This window comes from Balaenoptera ricei, chromosome 2 (genome assembly GCF_028023285.1).
Source record: "Balaenoptera ricei isolate mBalRic1 chromosome 2, mBalRic1.hap2, whole genome shotgun sequence".
NCBI lineage: Eukaryota > Metazoa > Chordata > Mammalia > Artiodactyla > Balaenopteridae > Balaenoptera > Balaenoptera ricei.
In genome coordinates, this window is record NC_082640.1 from 122,119,802 (window position 1) to 122,144,842 (window position 25,041).

General features: G+C 40.0%; 1 protein-coding gene across 4 annotated transcripts in view; it reads left to right on the forward strand.

The window, feature by feature from the left end:
* Window positions 1–25,041, forward strand: part of AKAP6 (A-kinase anchoring protein 6) — a 574,354-nt gene that overhangs the window by 197,504 nt on the left and 351,809 nt on the right. For all 4 annotated transcript variants that reach the window (XM_059914067.1, XM_059914068.1, XM_059914069.1 and 1 more), the window contains one exon: window positions 11,700–12,057. In XM_059914067.1, coding sequence (XP_059770050.1) covers window positions 11,734–12,057 — 324 coding nt within the window. In that variant the 5' untranslated portion in view covers window positions 11,700–11,733. The remainder of the gene's footprint in view (window positions 1–11,699; window positions 12,058–25,041) is intronic.

Genomic DNA, 25,041 nt, shown 5'->3' on the forward strand with positions numbered 1-25,041 from the left:
TCAGATTTAGTTCATAGGAAGACTTATTTCTTAAAGGAATTATTGGACTGACACAAATACAACCTTATTATTGAACTGAATCACAGTAAGCATTTTGTATTTAAAAATATAGTGTTTTAACAAGTGGGTAGGTACAAGTTTAAATTTAGCATTTTAACTGAGTGCCCCATCCAGTCTGGTGACATTCTCTACCCAAAACAAAACAAAACGAAACAAAAATAATCATTTTCATAGTCAAATAAGTTTGGGAACTAAGGCACCAAATATTCCTACCCCTTATTTGGAGATTCTCAATGTATCTGAGAGTATTAAAGCCCTGTCCCGCAATTAAGAAACACTTTCATTTTTTAATCTAGATATTTTAAAGTTATGTGTTTATACACAAATAGTTGAGAGTCAAGTAGTTTTGGGATTTTAGACGAACAGCAGCTCTTAGACCTTCTTTTCAATTTCCCATTCTCCAGAGGCAACCATTTTTCATCTGTTAGCTGATTCTTTGGTAACTGCCTTCATCTTAAAACAACAGAATGGTATGGCTACCTCCTGAGTATTTTTTCTATTTTTTAATCTATTGACTTCTCACTATGAAAGATGGGAGTTTATTTAGCTTGTTCCCCGATCCCATCTCTCTCTCTCTCTTACTTTTCTCTCACAGGGGCACACGTGCACATGTGTGCACACACACAATTCTTACCCCCCAGTTCTTCCTGTAAAATTATGTTGTGATTTGGATTATACCAACATTTAGTGTTTATATTAAGAATATGTAAATGCAATTTTTAGCTAAACCACATAGAATAATATAATTCCTATTCTATTTTTGTATACCTTTTAACTTTTTTCTAGAGTTTATTGTTGTTATTTGCTTAGTTTTCTATGTGTTTAATTCAACCCCAATTCTCCACTAGATCAATAAATCTCTTCTTGGTATGTTCATTTGCATCAGGTTTTCTTTCAGTGTCATCTGTTTCAAGAAGTCTTTCTGAGAGCCTTGTGACCTGTTCTAATCTGGGCTGGATGCCTTCCTTGCCCTGGTATATGGCTGGCATCCTTAGATTTCTCTTCCTCACCACCCTGGGGTGCTAGATCTCCTGTTGGCTGTGTCTCCTGACTTCCTCTTTCTTGGTTTACTCTTTTTTTTTTGGTAGATTATCTACCAAAGAGACCCTGGTATCTCTTGAGAAAATGTCTGGAAAATAGTCTCTTATTCTATCCTCACATTTGATTTTTTATCAAACTATTTTATTCTCAGTATACAATTATATTCTAGAGTTCTTTTTCCTTCATTTTTAAAAATTAAAAAAAAATTATTTTGGCCGTGCCTTGCGGCATGCAGGGATCTTACTTCCTTCATCAGGGATTGAACCCATGCCCCCTGCAGTGGGAAGACTGCCAGGAAGTCCCCTCTTTTTCCTTCTCGAGGAAAACAATTGTCTTTTAGCTTCCAATGTTGCTCTTATGGAAGATCACACTCCTTTGTGTCTCTTCCGCTCTCAGTACTCTTCTTCACTTTTGGCATTTCTGATCACCAAATGTGTGGTGGTTTTTCCCACACCAAGCGACTCAGTGATACCAGCTTGGTGTCCTATAATTTAACTGTCTGCCTGAAAATAGTGTCAGATCCCACCTGTTAAGGGCTCAGTCCCACAGAACTGCCCCCCTCCCCCTACCCACTTCAGGTACCAATTGCAAATCCAGATTGTTTCCTGTGGATCTGACTGACTGGCTATAAATCACCCCCCTCCTCAGGTTCCCATGACCCCCTCCTCAGGTTCGATTAATTTATTAGAGCTACTCACAGAACTGAGGAAAACAGGTTACTTACTAGATTACCAGTTTGTTACAAAGGATATTAAAGGATACGAATGAATAATCAGATAAAGAGATATATAGGGCAGGGTCCAGAAGGGTGCCGAGCATAGAAGCTTCTGTCTGTGGAGTTTGGGGCATACTACCTACCCAGCATGTGGATGCATTCTTGTTCACCAATCTTGTGGCTCTCCACAGCCTGTCCTTTTGGGTTTTTATGGAGGCTTTATTGCACAGGCATGATTAATTAAATCATTGGCATTGGTGACTGATTCAACCTCCAGCCTCACTCTTCTCCCCAGAGGTTGGGCGGGGTGGGACCAAAAGTTCCAACCTCCTAATCAAGGTTGGTTTCCCTGGCAATCAGCCCCCGTCCTTTCTGGAAGTCACCTCATTAACATAAACTCAGGTGTGGTTGAAAGGGGCTTATAAGAATAACAAGACTCCTTTCACCATTATGGCTCTGGAGCTATTTCAGGAACTGAGGACAAAAGAACAAATACTATAACAAAAGATGCTCTCATTGCTTTTGTGCTTTGGACTTTCCAAGGGTTTTAGGAGCTCTGTGCCAGAAATGGGGACAAAGACCAAATATATATTTTTATTATAAATCACAGTATCACAGTTACTGTTGAGAAATCCAAAGCAATCTAATTTATAATTCTTTGTATATACCTCTACCTCTAACCCAAATCTTATTTTCCTAATATTCTGGGATTTCAATAAAGTACCTTAGTGTGAGTCTATTTTCATACACTAAATGGGTCTTTTTAACGTAGAGACTCATGTCCTTCATTTCTTAAAAGATTTTATTAATGATATTTTCTTTTCTCTTCCCTTTCGCCTTCAGGGACTCCTATTCTTCAGGTGTTGGACTTCCTGGATTGGTCACTAATTATCTTTCTCTCCTAATTTTTGTCTATTTATCTTTTTCTTTACTTTCTGTGAGATTTCCTCAACTTCATTTTCAGCCATTGTATTGAGATTTCCCTTTTTGCTATCATGTTTTTATTTTGCCAACATTTTTTTTTGTTCTATAAATATTTCTTTTAAAAAATAAAATTCTGTTCTTGTTTCATGGATACAATAGCTTATCTCTGATAATTTTTCTTTTTCACCAAAATCATCTTCTCCTTGCATAGTCTGTTTCCGCCAGGTTGAGGTTTTTTGTTTGCTTCCTTTGGACCTGTTATCCAAATTAGAGTTTTCCCTTAATCTCTGCTAATCCTTGACTGCCTGATCATATTTAAGAGTAGGAGACTAGAAAGCTGATTGAATGCTCTGAGTGTGTGGGTAGGCCTATTGACTGAATGGCATTGTAGGGTGATCTGGATGTGCCAGTTTTCAGTATCATGTCTTCTTGGACTGATCAGATCGCCTTAGTGGGGGTGGTCTCTAGTCTACTAACTGGAGGATAAAGGCTTTGGAGAGTCAAGTTGTGGAAGAGGACTGGGGGTGGTCTCAGCACTCAGAATGCCTATGTTAACTTAATTCACCTATTTTCAAGGTACCTCTATACTCAACTGCCCAGAGTGCCTAAGTCCAGAGACCCTTTGATTGATTCTTTCTGGAGAATAAACCTCTAGAATTGGAGTGGGTGTACCTACCCAGCAACACAGAGTAAGGAAAGACCTAGAATTCTAACTGCTTCTAAACATTTTTTAATCAGAATTAATCTTCTCAATGTATCATTGCCCCTTTACCCAGAGTTAGGCCAAACTTGAGATTAAGGGTACAGTCCTCCAAGACTGTCTAGTTTGCCCAAGACTTCTGACACCAGCTTCAAGTTCAGGGGTCTCTAGGGCTGTCCTCACATGAGACTAGCTAATGATAAATTTGGAGGTTCTCACAGATTCCTTCAGATTTGATAATTTGATAGATCAACTCACAGAGCTCAGGAGAGTGCTGTCCTTATAATTGTAGTTTTATTATACCAAAAGGGTACAAATCAGAACCAGCCAAAGGAAGAAACACATAGGGTGGAATCTGGGACTGAGAAATTTCCCAACACAAAGCTTCCATGTCCTTAGGGATGCATTACCTCTTGCCCTTAGTGTGTGACAATACTTATGGGGTATTGCCAACTTTGGAAGTTTGCTTGAGCTTCAGTGTCCATAGTTCTTATTGGGGCTTTGTTACTTAGACACGAATGATTGAATCTTTGCCCATGTGGTTGCTCAAAGCCCCAACCCTCTAATTACATGAATGGTCTTTCTGTCTGGCTAGCTCCCATCATGCATCACCTTGTTAGTATAGACTATTAGGTGTCATCTGAGGGGCCCACCATGAACAACAAAAATAATCCTATCACTCAGGAAATTCTGAAAGTTTAGAGGTTATCTCTTAGGAGTTGGAACAAAGGCCAGACTTTTTTTTGGGTAAAGTTAATTTTTCACTACATACTTTTCCATCTCCAGTTCCAGAGGTATCTGGTTCCAGCAATTTCAAAATACATAAAGATTTCTGAAGTAAAATCAGGTTGGTTCTTTGCTTTCTGTGCCGTTGGTTTAGGATTTTGTTTTCTTGGGTTGGCTAAGGCATTTATCACTTGTTCATCTGATTTTCAGCTTCCAAAAATATTACTATTTTTCCTCCCATTCTTGAGTGTTTATACTTAAAAAAAAAAAAACAAAAACAAATTTCAAACTAAAACCACTCTGCAGTAGTGTTAGTGAGGTTTCTGGAGGGAGCCAAATTAGACACATATATTCAGTTGGCTGTCTCTTCCCAGAAGTTGCTTAGCACTCTCTCAATTTATTTGTCAGTGGCAACTTTTTGTAGAATACCTATTAATACCCGGTAAATAAACACTGCATTAGCAAACACTTCTATATTGCTTCATTAGTAGAGATAACCAACTAATTTAGGCTTCAGGATCTTTAAAGACAACTTTTCTTTTAGGGCTGATTTCCTTTCTACTTTACATGTTGAGGGCACAAAAGATAAATAGCCTCTTATCACTTATTGACTGGGGATGAGAATATTGGGATAGAGGAGGATCTTTTAACTTCAGTGTTATCTATTTTTACAATGTTTGAATTAATATATATTACTTTTTAATTAATTAAAACTTTTTAGAACAAGAAAAAACATGAAAACATTGCATAAAATGATCCTAAAATTTTTTCCACTTCAAATCTATGATGCTAGGGTTAATGGAGAGCTAAAAATGGAGAACTCTTTTTATATTTAATGGAGTAGGTAGAACAGAGCACAGAACTCCTTTAATCACCCTGATCTAAAAGTCAGACTTCTAGATCTGAATCAGTCTCTCTTTCTGTTTTTTTATGGGCTATAAAGAAGTTTTTAACCTTACATTTTATATTGATGAAGTCTGCCTGGAAAAGAAGATGTTGATTCTCTCATAATGCTGATTTCTCATTTCATTTTCTTGGTAAATAAGAGTTTGTATATTGATTTTTCTGTCTCATTCTAGCAAGCAACTGTAATTCTATTTCTCTTCTTTTGCAGTCTTTTTAGAGTTCCTGATCCCTGTGAGACTCATTCCAACCTCCATAGTATGGTGTTCAAAGCCCTCTTATAACATGGCTGCAACTTACCTTATAGCCTTATCTGTTTCCGGTTCCCATCAAGCTCCCAATTCCTCTCAACACTGAATTATTTGCTGATTCTCCCAACTTCTTGGTATCTTTGTCCATGTATTTCTCCCAGCCTGGAATTCTCTCCCCATCTCCCTTCTCTTTCTGCCCATCTAAATCATAGCCATTTTTACAAGCTCATCTCAAATGTTTCCTTCTTCAGTAAAGGTTCTTCCTTATCTTTCCTCCATCCAGGATTAATGCCATTCCACTGGGGCCTCACAGGGCTCTGTTTGCCCACATCCTGCCTGTGTAATAGGTATCAGTAGATGAGTGTGTGTGTGTGTGTGTGTGTGTGTGTGTGTTAGGGGAGAGTGGGGGGGTGGAAATTGTCCCCATTAAATTATAATTTCCTTGAAAATAAATCTGATGAGTCATATATATACATAATGCCTTATATATAGTTGATTATCGGTAATGTCAGCTGATTTGAAATGAATCTTGTTTCATTTTCTTTGTATCAATAGCATTGCCAAAAGTAACAACTGTATAAATTATGTATTAGTTTTACAAATCCAGTTCTTCCCAAGACATTTTCTTGAATGACAGAAAGGTGGCTGCCTAATGCTCAGAGGTGATTATTAGCAACCTGGGGGGAGGGTAAGAAATGTGAACGCTCATTAGCGTCACTGAGTCCAGATCCACACATTCATGACCATGGGCACCATTTGCAGCTGATGAGTGTTCATATTTCTTACCGCCAACCCAAGTGGGGTGATGCAGCCAAATGAATCTCTGAGTGACAGGAGCTGACCACTGTAGTGGTGGAAGGAAGACATGGGAGGTGTGATGACTAACTGAGTCAGTCTGGGTATCCACGCCACAGGAGAAGGATCTGAATAATGTGGGGGGGTGGGGGGCACGTAGTAGGAGGATGGACGGTTTGAGCAAGGAGGATGATTGATGAAGTGTGTTATGGGTGACAGAAGACCCTATGCTCTGGGCAAGGGAGTTAGCAGTGATTGAGGAGAGACCCAGGAAAGGGTGCTTGGTCTCTGTGTGATTAACCGGATGTAATCAGCCATTTGCCTGAGGGGACAGCCATACAAAAGGATATAGTAAAGGGGGAAAGTGTTGGGGGGAACATCAGTGATAACACCAAGGTCTTTTAAATTGTAGAAATCTGTCTGGGCCCCTGTATTTACATGCTGTGTCCACTCCCTTCCCTGCTCCCCAAGCCTGTGCACTTAAAGCTTGAGATTTTTCTTCTCACTGACATCCACTTGCAGGCTGCTCTGTTATGGCAGGAGGATTAGAAAGTGAGCCTAATCTGCGGTTACCACAGTGATCTCACTTATCAGTGTTACTCCAGATGAGTGCTGGAGGGCGTGGGGCTGGGAGGAGAAGAGGGCCAAGGAGAAGGAGGAATCAGTGATTATGGAAACTTCCTTAGAGCATCTTACAAAAGCCACTCACTCTTTTTTCCCCTAAGTACAAATTTAACTTAATATTTTGTAGGAATTCTTTGGCGTTCCTCTTAAAAAGCTTAAAGCCATTTAAAGTTTCCCAACCCTTGACCTCACAAGAGGCCAGAGAATAAGACAGGCAGCAAGATTTAAAACTAGGTGATGAATTAGAGCCTCATTCATCTGGGTAGACTGCGACATTTAATTAAGCAATTTATTAAGCTTGTTTTTGTGGGGTTTTTTGTAGAGCCTGATTGTAGAGTCCTGGAATTGGATATAGGGTGCACCTCTTGAGTTCATTTATTTTCCCTTAATGCAGTCGAAGTATGAGAGCTAGCCAGAGACAAAATTCAAAACATTCCAGTGGAACTTTTTTTTCCCTTTCAAAATTCAGTCTCTGTGAATAGGTTCTGTGAAGAATGATTATGAGAATATGAAAGAAAAAAAAGAAGCAAGAGAAAAAAAGCACACTTAGTGATGCCTAACTTAATTTTCTCTACCCCAGTTTTGTAATGTGTCCTTTGTAGCAAGCAGATTCGTTAATTTGGCCTGAATTATGCTTTAGTCTCTCATTTTGGGGGCAGTAAGCAGAGCACAGAAAGATTGAGAGTAAGTATTTAGGTTTGGGGGTGATTTACATGATGATAAGACTACCTCTCAAACTATACACATGAAGATGCTCTTGTTTAGAAAGAACAGTTTCCTCCTAAGAAAAGAGAGAGGGTTTGAATGCATTTATCTCAGATTGACTTTGTCAGCTGGTTATGTTACTATACTACTATTAATTTATTTATACATTTTAAAACTTATCCTGCTTTAGGATTTGCTCAGTTTTGGGGTATACAGTCTTGGTTCTTCTGAACCGTGCCTGACTGTGCTCTGTCTACCCAAATACTCTTTGCCATAGTGATCCTTGTTTTGGCAACTGTCTCCTTTTTCTCAACTCACTTATCACCGCTGCAAAAGCCCAGCCTATAACCTCACAAGCCTGGAGCTTATAGATTAGCTTCCAAATAGGGACAGTGTAGTAGCCCTCTCTTTGCAAGAGATTTAGGCCACTAAGGGCATTTGAAGCTGGTGCCCTACAGACTCACCAGTGTCCTGCTGGCATGAAGCAGCCCCGATACCGGCCTTTATCTTGTTTGGCTACAAGAAGAGCACCCGAGGGGGGAGAGGAGGAAGAGCCAGGCACTTAATCCTGAAGGACCTTTAGGGACAAAAGCATTTACAGTGAGTACAGTCAGCTGCTTTCCAGCTTTTCTGTCCTTTTATTTAAGAGAGACAATCACAAGAGAAGGGAGAAAGAGGTGGGCAGTTTTGATGGGTGTGTAGCTGCATTTTTTGCTTCCTAGTTTGGTCGAAGAACATGCTCCTGATTTAAATGTCTTATTCAAATTGAATGTATTCTGCTAACGTCAAGTTTCAACTGAAAATTTGTGGACTGTCAGGGAGGTAGCTGCACCAGTCCTTGGTTAGTAAGCAAGCCATGGTATGTTTCTTCTGTTTGTGTAGGAGGATAAACAGAGTGTGGTGAGAAAAGTCTTACCACAAATTTTTTTTTAAAAACCTTTAAAATCTTTACTGCTTTTGGCTTTTGCACTTTAAATGTTGAATCTTCTTTGGGTTTGTGGAAAGGAAAGGATTTGATCTATGTTATTTTTAACAGCAGCTGGGTTAAAGGTGGTATTATCTCTAATGCTGGAAACGTGGCCACAGATAAGCATTTGATGGGGGCAGGGGGGTGGGTGGGGAACAGGAGGTCATTGGGTTCCAAAAAGCTGGTTGATCACTCCTCTCATGCAGCTTTGCAGCCAGAGATGTAACTGCATGGGTGTCTGTGTGTACTTGAATCAGTGCTTCATTTGCATCGTCAGAAGTTGTTGTCTACTGGCTTTTTTTTTTTTTTTAATTTCTCTGTGACTAGAAAGGAATCTTATTGCATGGATCCTTGTAAAGAAAAATACAAAACTTAGAATTTAGAAGAATGTATAGAGTTGTGTTGAATTTCCTACTATTTGTTTGCATTCAAATGGAGTAATTAATTTGATGGGAAAGCAAGCTTGAATAGTCATGATAAGGGCAGGAAAAATACACACAAAGATTGTTATTGTAGATCTCTACAATATGAGGCAGTTTTCCTTTAAAGTATAAATTTATCTTGGAAATGAGATGTGCTTTTGTGAAAATCAGAAACACAGGTTGGTTATCCATGGGTGGTACATCTAAATGTGAACTACTGGAATTGAAAATTAAATGTTTATAGTAATCAGTTTCCATGAAAATGGGTAATTAATCAATTTTATGCCACTTCCTGGGCTTGCTATGCTGTTATGACACATGTGGTATTCCTTCCCCAGGGACAAAGCTGTATGTGAAGGAAAGTAAATAGACAGAAGTTGAAATAAAACTTGAATAAAGCGTTGCTTTGCTTCACTGTTTTGGGTTATGGAAATTCTCTCGTTTACAGTCTGATCAGCTAAATATGGAAACATCACATGCAGGTTGAAATTTTGTAGATGCAGGTAACTTTTGCCTTGGCAGCTTGAGTATAAGGTTTCCTTGCCCTTTACTCATGTGTGATGCACACCAGCTACATTTTTGTTTAATGTTTTTATTTTATTCTATTTGTCCTCTGCAAATATAACCACATCTGTGTTATCAGTCTTAAGTGCAAACTCCCAGAGGGAAGAATCTCCCATATTTATTCCTCTGGAAAGAATTAGCAACATATAATGTGTAAATAATGATTTACAAAATGTGTTTGCATGGTAATAATTTATTTCTTTCCATTAAGTAGGACAAATATTGATGCTGTTTGCCTGCTTTGGTGAAGTGGAGGTCCATCATTTAGTATCTACATAGCTCTCAGTATAGGTAGGATGCTTCTAATAGCTTAGAAATCTCTGGATAAATAACCCTAGAGCTTAGAAATCTCTGGATAAATAACCCTAGGTAATTACAGATTCTTATGGTCAGATGGAATCTTATTGATCATTTAGTCCAATTTTGTCATTTTACAGATGAGGAAACTGAGACCCACAAATGTGGAGCATCTTGCTCCAAACCACACAAAACTGCACTGTGCCTGCCTGGTGCACAGCCTGATAGTATATATAGAAATGTATGTTGGGATATAAATTACATTGAGCCAATTGTTTGGTATGTTCTTTAGTTTACAGTAAGATATGTATCTCAGAGGAGGCCTTGCCTCGATTTAGGGGTTTCAGAGAAAACACAATGACCAAGCATTGTTTTTCAGTTGTACAGGGCTCTTAGGTAGGGGCTTGGAGGTGAGTGAGTGTGTGGGTGAAGGTGAAACAGTGCATTTTACACTTCCCTGGCACTTAGTTTTCTGGTTTGGTTGAGTCTGGTTTCTTAGAAGAGGGAACCACTGTGACACCAGTGACTTCTTCATTACTAGTTCTTTGACCTTGCACTAAAAACCTTTATTAACCTTTGTGTATCAGATTCCTTCTCTGGGACAGTGATTCTAAATAGTGATTCACCACCCCAGAAGGCAGTGAATTGATTAAAATTTTTAAAATGCTTTTGGAAATCAGAATCAGAGACTGAGACTAGGGTATGGTTTATTAAGAAGTAGTGTGGTAGCTCACTCTTCCTGAAGTTTCATCCCTCCCAGTGAAATTTTGATATCTTCTAATTGGTTTTAAAAAATAGTCAAGTCTAGTATTATTGTTATATTAAAGACTGTATGCAAGGGTGGTTAAAAATGTGGGGCGTGGACTTCTCCCTCTTGCAATCAAGTGTAGAAAGCTGTTGAAGCCTAAAACCATTCTCTAAGGCAGGTACCAAAGTGATAAACTTACCTTATGACATAATATTTTGCTCTTTGCAAATAACTTTTGTTTTCAAAAATTCATCTGTAAACCCCCTTATCATTTAATTTAAAAATAAAATGCTCAAGAAATTGGGGGAGAGGCAGTATGCTACAGCATTAGAAGGCTTCTGAAAATAATATATCATAAGAATAACTTATTCTTAAGGCTTTTGTCAATTCAACAGGTCTTTTTATTCCCTGTGCTCATTCCTGTATGGAAGGTTACGTATTCCTAGTCAAACTGGGAGCTTTCTTGACTTTTCCCTACCACGTTTGTAGGTAAAATAATTTTGTTTTTGTTATTAAGTTAACCTTAAGAATATAAAGAAATATAGCTACTTTCTGACAATCACATTTAATTTCATATTTTGATCAGCCACCTTTCATCTTCGGAGGAATGGGGCTATAAACTAACTTGAATGTATAGAACTAGAAAAAGACTTAGAAAAGGAAAAGAAACCCATTGCCTTGAGTAGAAGAAGTTTCTCCTGAAACTAAAAATAATGTCTATTTAAAGTGTTCAAAGTACAAGATCCTAAAAGTTGTTATTTTATATCAGACTGGTTACAGAAGAAAGATAAATTACATAGCTAGATCATTAGTAAACTAATCAACTTTATCTTAAAAAGAAACCGTACACTTCATTGGTCAGAACTTAGCCACATGACCACAGTGAGCTCTGATGGAGATAGGGAATATAGTTTTAAATTCTTGGCAGTAATATGCACAGCTGAAAATCAGGAATTTGTTATTAAGGAATGAGGCAAGAATGGATGTTGGGATAGGCAGTACCACACCGTTTTGTGTTCCTATTGAACCAGTATAGGTAGGACGCTTCCAATAGCTTAGAAATCGCTGGATAAATGCTGGGTCTTGGGTCTAGTTGGTAGAAACTCAAAACACCTCTTTCTGTTTTTGTCATGAGCTATGGTTTCTTAATTTAGAAACTTGGCTTAATTTAGAAATCTTGTTTCTTCTGCGAAGTACCATTCCTTTATTTGGGAATCTTGTCTGACTTTTGCTTTCTTTTTTCCTCTTGCCTTTCAGCTGTTTTGGAAAGAAGTAAGGCTTAGACTTCTCCATGTTAACCATGAGCGTGACACTTTCCCCTCTGAGGTCACAGGACCTGGATCCCATGGCTACTGATGCTTCACCCATGGCCATCAACTTGACACCCACTGTGGAGCAGGGTGAGGGAGAAGAGGCGATGAAAGACATGGATTCTGACCAGCAGTACGAAAAGCCACCCCCACTGCATACAGGGGCCGACTGGAAGATTGTCCTCCACTTACCTGAAATTGAGACCTGGCTCCGGATGACCTCAGAGAGGGTCCGAGACCTAACCTATTCAGTCCAGCAGGACTCGGACAGCAAGCATGTGGATGTGCATCTAGTTCAACTAAAGGTAAGGAAGGTCTCTGGGCTCAGGTCCCTTCCAGACAGAAGTCTGAAGGTGGCTGTGGTGCCTAGAGCCTGAGTTCTGTGATTCTCAAGGAGAAAGCATCCAAGAAGAAAAACAGAATAACAGGTTTGAAACCATTATTTTTGTAGGTAACCATGGGCGGAATTCTTTCCTGGTTTTACTTTGTGGGCTAAACATCTAGAATAAAACGGACCTCAGGGGATAATGCGGAGAAGTGAGGAAAAATGGGAGGTGGCATTTTTGTGCAATGTCATAGAAATCAGTAGTAAAGAATAAAAATATTACAAAAGGTTTAATAAAGACTCTCACAGGTAAAAAATCAAACTGAGCAGTGATTGTATATGTATGTGATTACTAACTTCTGTTGAAGTTGATGCTGCCTTTGTGGCAAACAGTGGGTTCTGGCATGATGGAGAAGGGCAGTGTTCTCCTTTTAGAATGAGTACATTCTAAAAGGTACAATGCATCATGCAGAACAAAGGTGCTTTTATAACAACTCATCTGAAGTTTAGACATTAAAAAAATGTGTGTGACTTTTAGAGAGCCCTTAAAAAGCCTGACCGTTGATAATAATGAGACGGAGATGCTAGTAAAGAGTGCTATTAATAGAGATTTTGGCCTAGGGACCCCAAAATACCGTGAATCTTGCCCTGCCATAGCCACTCCTCTCTTCTGGGTCCCCGAGGGAAATACATGCTCAGGTCAATGGTGGGCAAAGCAGGGCAGATTTATAACCAATTAGGACATTGGCCCCAAACCCCAATGTTAATTTCTAGTCAGTTAGATGAGATCCTAAGGAGAATTCCTCTACCTCAGCTGGTTCATTTTAAATGATCTGAAACCAAAGACCAAACAGATTCTTGCATCTTAATACTTAAATGACTTATAAGATGCAGCCATCAGCGTGAGAGGAAAGGACAATTAAGAGAGTGTTATGTGCCCCAAAGGCTAGAGCAGAGCTGGCTTAGCCTTCCCAGGCTGGTTCAGCAGATCCTGGGCCCAGCTGCCCCATGAGAGAGAGTGTCCAAGAAAGGGAAGGAAGGGGTTGGAGAGAGAGAAAAAACAAAAGGGCCAGAATGCCAAGGTGGCTGGGCTTCTCCCAGGTTGAGCAGGCCTGGGTGGTCTTCTTTCTTTGGGTTCTTGGGAAGGAGCAAGCACGAAAGGTATCAGAGGTGGCTAGGAGCCAGCTTTAATGGAACGCCAGCCCGACTGGTTTCCCCACCCTGGCAGCAGGGAGTGGTGTCTCTCAGTTCCTGCAACACAGTCCCTTTAATCAGAGGAGCAGCTCCCCAGCCCCTCCAGGCTGCAGTGAGATGGGAGTCAGGGGGCTCCGCGGCACCCCACCCCCTCCTCCGTTCCCTCTAATGTTGCACTTACTTATGTGGCTCCCAAAAAGGAAATATAGGATTGGGTTTACAAGGAAAGATGACTGTTGCTCTCTAAAATCTTTCAGATTTACACAGAAAAGGTGGTAAATGATAAAGGAGAATGGGGGGAATGGAAATATCTTTAGAAGATTGCACTAAAAATGCTAAGGGCGCCTGAAAACAATGTGTCAACTAACTTCATTTAATTACATCAATAGTACTTAAGAGAAAACTTAAATTTTAATTCCAAATAGGAATGTAAAAGTTTTTGTACAGTCAACCAGGATTATGTTTAGTGTTGAGAAATCCCCTGCAGGGCAATTTGCTTCTTTTTCTCATTGGAACTGCCTATCACCTTCTCACCTCACTCAAAAGGCATCTCACTGCCTCGGTTCAGCTCTGTCCCACAGTGTGGTCTGTCTCCCCTGTTGAGAAAGGAGCCCCAGGAGGACAGGAAGTCAACACAGTAGTCACATAGTAGTTAATCAATAGCAGTTAAAGGGATAAAGTGAAATTGTCTTATGTTAATTTAATTCTAGGATTTCTATCATTCCTTTTTTTGATGCTTATTTCATCAAGTGACTTAACCAACATTCTCTGAATGTTCTAGAATATTCTATAATAATAGAGCCCTTCCACATTGAGCCCAAAGTCAACGAACTCTGGTCAGTGAGCTATGGCCTTGTTAACACAAGGGCTTAGTTTTGGTCTCCTAATCTGCTTATTTAAGTTTCCCCTTTATTTGCGTAATATTTTTTTATTTAACCAAATAAGCACTTTGATACATTAAAAAAAAGTTTCTTTGTTTGTTTTTTAATAAGGAAGTTTTTAAAATTATTATTTATTTATTTTTGGCTGTGTTGGGTCTTCGTTTCTGCGCGAGGGCTTTGTCTAGTTGCGGCGAGCGGGGGCCACTCTTCATCGCGGTGCGCAGGCCTCTCACTATCGTGGCCTCTCTTATTGCGGAGCACAGGCTCCAGACACGCAGGCTCAGTAGTTGCGGCTCACGGGCCTAGTTGCTCCGTGGCATGTGGGATCTTCCCAGACCAGGGCTCGAACCCGTGTCCCCTGCATTGGCAGGCAGATTCCCAACCACTGCGCCACCAGGGAAGCCCCCCCCAAAAAAGATTTTAAATACATGTCAGTTCTTCAGATTTCCACACTGATCCACAAGAATAAAGGGAAACTGGGTCACAGAATTTCATATGTGGAATCAAAACAACAACAAAACAACCTTGTAGAAGCAGCTCTTACGTTAGGTGTATGGCAAAGCAGAGGGGGTAGGCCCAGCCGGGGAAAGGCCAGCTATCTCCTGTGGGGCATCCCCACTTGGCTCCATGCCTTGGTGAATTATTCAGTTTATTAATTTACTATGAATAATAACCATCGCAGGGATGGGAATGCCATGGCTTTAAGGACCATCTAGGCGCACATAATTTCTAAATTTATATATCCATCCCAGTGTTCTCCCAGGAGCCCCAACTGCCTAAGAGACATCTTGTATCTCTAGTGAGCATCTCAAACTGATATGCCCATTGAAAAGCCCTGAATGCCTCCCCAACCCCGTCTTCCCAATTTCAGTAAAAGGCACCACTTTTTTGCCAAGCCAAAGTGTGATTCCATGCCCCACATATATGTCTATTAACAAGTCCTGGGGATCCATCTCCAAAATATGCCCTAAATCCATTCACTTCTCCCCTATACTACTGCTGCCACCCTAGTCAAGCCACATCACTGCTTGCCTGGGCTACTTTTAGAGCCTCTTCTACTACCCTGCAGTTTATTCTCTACACAGCAGCCAATGGGATCTTTTAAAAATGTAAATCCAGTCATGTAACTCCCTTGCTTCCTGTTGGCTTACAATAAAACCCAAACCTCTTCCAGTGGTTCTGCCCCTGCCTGCTTCTCTTGCTGTGTCTCCTGTTACTTTCCCCTTGTTTATAAAGCTCCAAGCAGATTGAAAGTTCAAAAGAAATGTTAGTCTAGTTCTTGCCTCACAGCTTTTCCTGTTTCCTCTGCCTAGCTCTAGCTTTGCCTCGCAGATTCTGGATCCTCGTCAAGCAGTCGGCCAGAGGCGCAGCCAGGTTCTAATATCTGGAGGCACAAACCTGGGAGAAGGTTGAGCAGGGGCTGGGAGCAAGGAGGGGCCTGTGCTCTGCTCGGTGAAAGGCAAGCACAAAAAAAGGAGCTACCCTTACCTAACTTGTCTACACGCCTCAGACTCCCTTTCACATTGCTTGTTCTAAATCTTGTCATCACAGTTTTCTCTACCATCCTGTTGATGTATAACTTAAAAAAAAATTAGTTGAGAAATGCTTTTGGAAAATGCTCGGGGTGGGCTCCCCCTCTGGTTTTATATTTAATGTCACTTTCTCAAAGAAGCTGTTCCTAATCCCTATTCTTAAAACACCCATCTCCTCCCCCAGCAATCATCTAGTCCATTATTCAGCTCAGTTAATGGCAAAAATTCTTCAGTGCTATTACCATATTTGAAAAAGGTCTGTCAGTTACTCAAAAGTTAGACGTATATATTCCATAAGCTCAGAAATTCCATTCCTAGGTATTTACCCAAGAAAAAGAAAGCGTATGTTCATAGAGACTTGTTTAAGAATTTTCATATCAGCTTTATAAATAATAGCAAAAGACTGTCTGAATCTCAGGTGTCCATCAAGAGGAAAATAAATAAGAAAGTTGTGTTATACTTGTACAAATGGATTGCTATTTAGTAATAAAAACAGCACAAATTGCAGATATCTGCAACAACATGGGTGAAACTCAAAACAAAAAGTATGCAAAAGAGTACATACATCCTGTAGCATTCCATTTATATCAGATTCTAGAACAGGGAAAACTAATCTGAGGTTAAAAAGAACCAGAACAGTGTGACGAGAGCAAGGAAAAGCAACATAAAAGAATTTGGGGGAGGTCACGAAAATATTTTCTGCCTTGATAGATGGTTCTTAAAAAAAATTTTATTTATTTATTTTTTATACAGCAGGTTCTTATTATCTATTTTATACATATTAGTGTATACATGTCAATCCCAATCTCCCAGTTATTCCCCTCCCACCCCCCGCTTTCCCCCCTTGGTGTCCATATGTTTGTTCTCTACATCTGTGTCTCTGTTTCTGCCTTGCAAACTGGTTCATCTGTACCATTTTTCTGGATTCCACATACATGCGTTAATATACGATATTTGTTTTTCTCTTTCTGTCTTACTTCACTCTGTATGACAGTCTCTAGGTCCATGTCTCTACAAATGACCCAATTTCGTTCCTTTTTGTGACTGAGTAATATTCCATTGTATATATGTACCACATCTGCTTTATCTATTCGTCTGTCGATGGGCATTTAGGTTGCTTCCATGACCTGGCTATTGTAAATAGTGCTTCAGTGAACACTGGGGTGCATGTGTCTTTTTGAATTATGGTTTTCTCTGGGTATATGCCCAGTAGTGGGATTGCTGGGTCATATGGTAATTCTATTTTTAGTTCTTTAAGGAACCTCCATACTGTTCTCCATAGTGACTGTATCAATTTGCAATCCCACCAACAGTGCAAGAGGGTTCCCTTTTCTCCGCACCCTCTCCAGCATTTGTTGTTTGTAGATTTTCTGATGATGCCCATTCTAACTGGTGTGAGGTGATACCTCATTGTAGTTTTGATTTGCATTTCTCTAATAATTAGTGATGTTGAGCATCTTTTCATGTGCCTCTTGGCCGTCTGTATGTCTTCTTTGGAGAAATGTCTATTTAGGTCTTCTGCCCATTTTTGGATTGGGTTGTTTCTTTTTTTAATATTCAGCTGCATGAGCTGTTTATATATTTTGGAGATTAATCCTTTGTCTGTTGATTGGTTTGCAAATATTTTCTCCCATTCTGAGGGTTGTCTTTTTGTCTTGTTTATAGTTTCCTTTACTGTAATGGTTCTTATCACTAGCTTTAATTTCCTTATTTGTTTGTATTAGCTCCAAGAACCTCAAATGTCTGATTCTTCACTGTATCCCTGTTGCCTAGGGCAAGGGCTGGACATTTGGTGGAAACTCAGTTCATATCTGTGGTTGGATAGAGGAGTCCAAATCTGTATGGTCAGTGCCTTCTCTCCCCATAGGCAGGCTTGCACTGGAATTCACAGGAGGAAGCCTTCTTGGTGAGGATTGAATTACGACAGTGGTGTCGGATGAATCAGGCCCAAGTGCATTTGGAACATTACTCTCCCATCAGGGAGAGTCTGCGAGTGATTCAGAATCTTGGACATCTTGTCTGGGGAGTCTGCCTGGGAGAGTCTATTCTGCCTAGGTAGCTGTGCTGGTCTTCCTCCCACCCCACTTTCTGTTTGACTCCTTCTTTGGCAAGGATTTTGGTCAATGATCTAGAGGGCCTGGAACTGCTCTTTTTCTTTAAAGGTAACTTTGCTTATCTTCTGGTCATTATGTTGATCTTAAAGTTTATTTATCAGAGACTATTCTTACCAACCTTATTTCCAAGTTCTTAGGGGAAGTTTTATTGTAACCCCCAGGATGGACCTACAAACCACTATTATAAAGTTCCCAAAATTGGGATGGGGGTTGGTGATTGTTCTAGAGAGTGAATAAATAAAAACATCTCACTTTAAGATTAAAATATGGAAACAATGTGATATATTACACTATGTAGTTTTTTCCATTATTTTTTAAATAGGAAATGTAATCCACATATTTTGCTTCTTAGCTTCCAGATATTCATTAGGAATAAGTGTGAGAAGCCAGCTGAACCATTTTTAGAAACTTTCCTTCTCCTCCTCCCCCTTGTCCTTTGGATTCAGAGGCTGTGCTGTGCAGGAAAACCAGACCAAGAACCTTAAAAGCGTTTGACTTTAACTGCAACTTCTGGTCTGGATGAATGTATTTGGGCGCTAAATAGGCAAATTAGATACCCATGCTTCCTGATTAACAGTCTTCTTAGAGAGAATATTATTTGTATTCCTGGACACATGATAGCTGGAAAGAGGCAAGGCTTAGACTAAAAGATGTGGCCGGATGACAAATAGAAGTCTTGAAGTGACTTTGCTGGAATCAGCTCCTCAAATAACCCACTTGAGATAAATTCCACTCTCCAGGTGAAATTTATCTTCGATTTGCGCCTGATTCTCAAAGATAGAACGTTGAACAGAGAGACTCTGTTTACAAGACGTTCTGACTGATCTGTACCCAGACTGAGATGTGCCTGACATCTGAAGTTAAATCCAGATACCCAGTGACTCACATGGGGTCTGAAGGGCTTCCTGGGGAAAAGGCTTGAATCCTCTCCACAGCTGGGGTTGTCACATCAGGTGTGCCTGATGGACTGAGGACTATGGAAGTCCTGGGATGATGGAGCTCTTGAAAGAGGGTTCACCTTCATCCTGGGGCAAGGAGTCTGCCTCAGAGCAGAGGGGAGGGGAGTAGTGGTGTGCGGTAAAGTGTGTTCCCGGTTCTGGAACCCATCTTGAGCAGCCACCTGGGCAGTGTGGGTACCCAGTGAAGGGAAAGGGCTGTGGGTGTAACTCGGGGGACCTGTCTCAGCTGACTCTCCACCTGGACTTCTCCCCTCCCCTTGTTCCATAGGTGTAGGAGGGAAAGAATGTTCTCTGTCTCCCACTGCTGGAGCATAACAAGCTCTGCCTGCAGTGGCAGAGGAGGTACCAAAGTGGCAACTGTAGAGTCCAGGGTCTGGCTGGCTGTGACAGTGAGCAAGAGCCGGGGTTGATCCTTGGGTACATCCAAAACTCACCCTAGGAGTTTCAGAAATTCTTGATAATGGGAACTCTGAGTGGAACTAAACTTCTGACATCAACAGTTTGGGGCTTGGAGGATCTGATCTAAATGTTAATAAACTGTGTGTTAAAGCCTGAAACGTTCAATTTATAACATCTTTGAGTAGTTTTCAATTTGTAACGTATCTTAGGTTAAATAAGTACCAGTTTAAGATCAAAGACCAAATATCTTTGTTTCTGGGAAAGAGTAAATATTTTCCTCTTGGCTCTTTAGATGGCTGTTTTTCAAGAAGTAGCTTTCAGTGGTTAGTTGTTAGTGGTTGTGAAAGCAATTTAATGAACTAAAGAGCTAAAACAGTGAAATAGAATTACATGAAGTAAGGATAAATACTATTTTGTGAAACTTGGTTTTAGTTATATATATATATATATATAATTCATCATGATGTAAAATTTATGCCTTTCTCTTCTGAGTCAAGCCAGAACATTTTGATAGTTACTGCTTTAGACCGCTCTCAACTCTCCTCAATATCTTTGATATGTATTTTAATTTTGGAACGTACTATGCAAGTAAGTGTAACTTGGTCCAGTTTTTGCAACGTGATTTTTTTGTATTTATATGGGAGCACATGACAACCCCCCACAGTATATTCCAAATCCCAGAAAACTGGAAAATGAAACTGATTTCTCTGTTGGTGGGTATGAGGATGTTAAATTTTTTTATTTTCCCAAAGCCCAGATTTGTGGCTGGAATCTCTTTTTTGGCTGATGTGTATTCCTCAGGGTGTATCTTCTCAGGGAATCTGAATACTAGTTGTTAAGTGTCCTGGGAGTATGGGTCAGTATGGTGATTAACAGTGGAAAAGGTTTTCCTATTATTAATGCCTAGGTTGTGTAAGAGTACTTGGTATCATGGACCAATAAAAATGGATGAAATAAAAAGAATGTTTAATGTTTGGAAGGCTAATTTTAGATATGTAAGAGACACAATTATGTGAAAAAAATCGATCTTAATTATTGAGTAATAATCTCTCCACCCCTCCCCCTCCCCCCCCACACACTCCAAGTGCTAAATAAATACTTTTTGATTGTTGAATGATTAATATATTTTCATTATGATTTTGGGAGATGATCTAAAAATCTCAGATCAGGCACATGTTTAAAAATATTTACGTGTGAATACTCTTGGTTAAGACTTGGGAAGGGTGGCATGGAAAAAATAACTTTGGTAGTTTATGACACGTATTATGGAAGATCTTTGGGTATGCATGAACCTTAGCCACATGTGCTAATGTATTTAGAGCTCAGGATGGGAGCATTAATTTTCGAGGTGGCCCAACAAGTCTACTAGATTGTCCAGCTGTGTAGTTTTTAAATAGCAATAATAGCATGGAAAATGAGGATTATCATAGATATCACAATTTGAAGGAAACCATGAAAACAGGGTTTAGAGAAAAGTAATAAATATTATTAAAGAATTTGAAAATGAGTTCAATGAGAAAAGTCTGAAGAAAACAGCATTTTGATTAGAGAAGTGTTATTGGGATTCATTGCTTAAAAAATGGTTTTAAAATAATGTCAGCATGAACTATCACTGAGCAACAGTAGCCATCAGTTTTTATGATCTCAGAGAGTTAGATATTTCTAGGGACAACCCCCAGAGGTAGGATATGAGTTAACTCTTCCCTTGCCTACAGAGTTTTTAGTTCAGTAGCATTCACTGAATGCCTGATATGTTCCAATGTCCTCACATCCTTCTACAGGTGTGAGAAATTTTATTGGCTATAAAGTATAAGATAATAGTTCTGCTTTTCTTGTACTAGATGGTTAAGATGAATGGATGTGAGGGTGGGAGCTTTTTTTTTTTTTTTTTTAATTAAGAAGAAGATCCAACCTATGTGTATTTTAATTCATCACAAATAGGAATGTGAGGTTTTGGAAGTGTGGATGTAAATGAAACCCTAAAGTCCCTTTGAGTAGGGCTGTTCATAGTATGTGAACTAGAGAGTTGTTTCGTTTCCCTCCGTTATTCTGCTACTTTGCCCACTCTCTTCACTTCAAAATTTTACATCTCAAAAGAGGGAAACGTGATCTAATTAAAGTGAAATTGTAAGGTGTGAATTACTAGTATCCTAACATGGAAGAGGGTGGAGCAAGAGATGAATATCTTTAGTGAAAAATGTTAACAAATCAATTGATTTCCAGGTATGGCATGTGTAGAGATAGTGGTTCTCATCCTTGGCTACACAGTAGAATCTCCTGGGAAGCTCTAAAAAGCCCATTTCCCAGGCCATGTTGTAGACCAGCTGCATCAGAATCTGGGTTTGGACTTAGGCATCAGTACTTTTTTTTAAAAAAAATTTATTTATTTATTTATTTATGGCTGTGTTGGGTCTTCGTTTCTGTGCGAGGGCTTTGTCTAGTTGCGGCAAGCGGGGGCCACTCTTCTTCGCGGTGCGCGGGCCTCTCACTATCGCGGCCTCTCTTGTTGCGGAGCACAGGCTCCAGACGCGCAGGCTCAGTAATTGTGGCTCACGGGCCTAGTTGCTCACGGCATGTGGGATCTTCCCGGACCAGGGCTCGAACCCGTGTCCCCTGCATCGGCAGGCAGACTCTCAACCACTGCGCCAGCAGGAAAGCCCGGCATCAGTACTTTTAACTCCGCAGGTGATTCCAGTGCACAGCTAGAGCTGCCAGCCCCTGAAAGGAGACATTTTTGAACAGAGGGGTTTTGGATACATTTTGCTTGTTCCATGCGTTTTTCCTTTCCTTCCAAAGTGACAGCAAGGGATTTAAAGTCACTTATTTAGGAGCAAAGGCTGCTACATGACTCTCTTGAACTTTTTCAGTTTCCCAAGTGACCTTATAAATAAGTAAAGATTGTGGGAAGGGAGTAAGTCCATGCCAGACACCAGCCTATATGTTTTAGATGTTCTATCTTATGTTACTCTTTTAAAATTCTTACATACAAAAGACAAGCCGAATCCAGAAAAAGTAAATGTTTCTCTCTTACTTAATTCTCACAACAACCTTCTGAACTAGAAATTATTCTACAGAGAGCTCCAGGCTCAGGGCTGCCCACCTCTAGTTGTGCAGGTTATACATGAATGGCACCTTCTGAGGCTGTGCAGTTTACCCACACAGCTTTCTGTGGCTGCCTTGTTTAGGCCTGGGAAATAGCCTGAGCAAAGGCTGCTTTGAATATGAAAGACGAAAGGGCCTTTTACCCTGGAGTCAAGGAATGAAGAATGATGTATATCACTGAGCTTAAAGGGGACACATTTTGAAGGACCACAAATACTTTAAATGCCTCAGAGGAGCCTGGGCTGGATCCTGTAGTTATAAAGACATCTACAAACAAAGGAATAACATGGTAAAAGCCTGGGTCTTAGCATGAATTTGTGGTATGTGCATGGTAATCTGAGAAGGGGGGAGATGTGAGACAGTTATGAGGATGTTCAGTAAATGACATAGAGTGGCTGGGCTTGGCTGATGGAAAAGGGAAGCAAGAAAAAGCCCATCAGACCAGGCTGTTGAGGCAAACACAGAGAGGCCTCTGGGGATTCAGAGGCGACTGGTTCTCTGTGGCTTCATTTGCCCTCCTCAGCCTCAAATGGAACTAATATGGCTATTGTCACTTGGTTTTAGGGCTGAGGGCTGTATTTCTTTGTATAAATGTGAATAGGATGAAAAGGAACAGAAGAGAAATTTCTCCTAAGTTCATTTTAGCAAGATGGCTGTTATTAGTGGGCTTTTAGTGTAAGCTCCTTCTATTGTTCTGTGATACTTGAACCACCAATTTTATTCATTTTTTGAATGAGGTAAATTTGCCAAAATCATCATTTAATGGACAAGGAATATGTGAAATGAAAATGGAAAGTGATCTACTCTTCTCCCGAGGAGGAGGGAATGGGTATAACATCCACTGGAGAACTGGTTCACGAGGAGGGAACTGGCCTGAATGAAATTATGAAGAAAGTCTTCAGTGTGCATTGTAGTTTTCCCTCTTCCCAGAAAACTAATTTCTATCAGAAGACCCTATAAAGTAATTCAAACAATAGTGTTAAGAATGACTGCAACTCAAACTTTTGCTGCTGCAAAGGGAATTAAGATTATCACATTGGCCGAAGGAATCCACCTCTGTAATTGTGGGAGTCAGGTATTAGTGACAAGATGGGGAGAGAGTCCTCCAAATAACACCACATAGGAGACTACCTCTTTTATGTGTATGTCTGTGTCCCCATCCTAGGAATAACAGGAGTGAAATGTTGTTTTAAAAAATATTTTAACTTCAGTGTTTACCTCCCTTAGCTTCCAGCTGCCCTCCCAGATAAAGTCCAAATGCCTGGGCATGGCCTGCAGGCTCCTTCACAATCTGGACCCAGCTGGCCTGTTGTTCCTTCCGATATCTCCTTTCCTGCACCTCTAAAAAGCCAGGCCCTTTCAGAAATTCATGCCTGGAAACATGGTTTCTCTATCCCTGGTATATCACCTCATTCTTTACCCCAAACTTCTGTTTCTGGGAAAATTGCTATACATCCCCCAAATCACAGCTAAAATGTTACCTGCCTGGTGAAACTATCTCGAATTTGGTCAGGCCTTCTGGGGATTCTCCCCGTAGTTTCATATGATGCCTACTGTAGCATGGTGGTAGACACAGCATCCAATTTGAGTTATTACTACTTTAGCTGTTATGACGAATCCTGTTTTATTCTATTCCATAACTATGTATCTCTGGTGATACATCTGTGAGACTTTGAAATCAGGACAGAAGAAAACAATCAGCATAAAATACATTTCCTTTGATTATTTTGTTGATTGATTACAACCCGATAAACTTAGACTTGTGAATAATTAGCAGATCTTCCTCAGGGAAAGTTAGTTCACACTTATGCTGGAAATCTGAGGGCATGCATATTTCCATGTCTGCCACAAGATGATAAATAAGAATAAATATTTCATAACTGTTTAACGTGGTTACCCTAAAATTCAATATATCTTTTTTTTTAACATCTTTATTAGAGTATAATTGCTTTACATTGTTGTGTTAGTTTCTGCTGTATAACAAAGTGAATCAGCTATACGTATACATATATCCCCCTCCCTCTCACCCTCCCTATCCCACCCCTCTAGGTGGTCACAAAGCACCGAGCTGATCTCCCTGTGCTATGCGGCTGCTTCCCACTAGCTATCTATTTTACATTTGGTAGTGTATATATGTCCATGCCACTCTTTCACTTCGTCCCAGCTTACCTTTCCCCCTCCCTCTGTCCTCAAGTCCATTCTCTACGTCTGCGTCTTTATTCCTGTCCTGCCCCTAGGTTCTTCAGAACTTTTTTTTTTTTTTTAGATTCCATATATATGTGTTAGCATATGGTATTTATTTTTCTCTTTCTCACTTGCTTCACTCTGTATGACAGACTCTAGGTCCATCCACCTCATTACAAATAATTCAATTTCATTTCTTTTTATGGCTGAGTAATATTCCATTGTATATATGTGCCACATCTTCTTTATCCATTCATCTGTTGATGGACACTTAGGTTGCTTCCGTGTCCTGGCTATTGTAAATAGTGCTGCAATGAACATTGTGGTACATGACTCTTTTTGAATTATGGTTTTCTCAGGGTATATGCCCAGTAGTGGGATTGCTGGGTCATATGGTAATTCTATTTTTAGTTTCTTAAGGAACCTCCATACTGTTCTCCATAGTGGCTGTATCAATTTACATTCCCACCAACAGTGCAAGAGGGTTCCCTTTTCTCCACACCCTCTCCAGCAATTATTGTTTGTAGATATTTTGATGATGGCCGTTCTGACTGGTGTGAGGTGATACCTCATTGTAATTTTGATTTGCATTTTTCTAA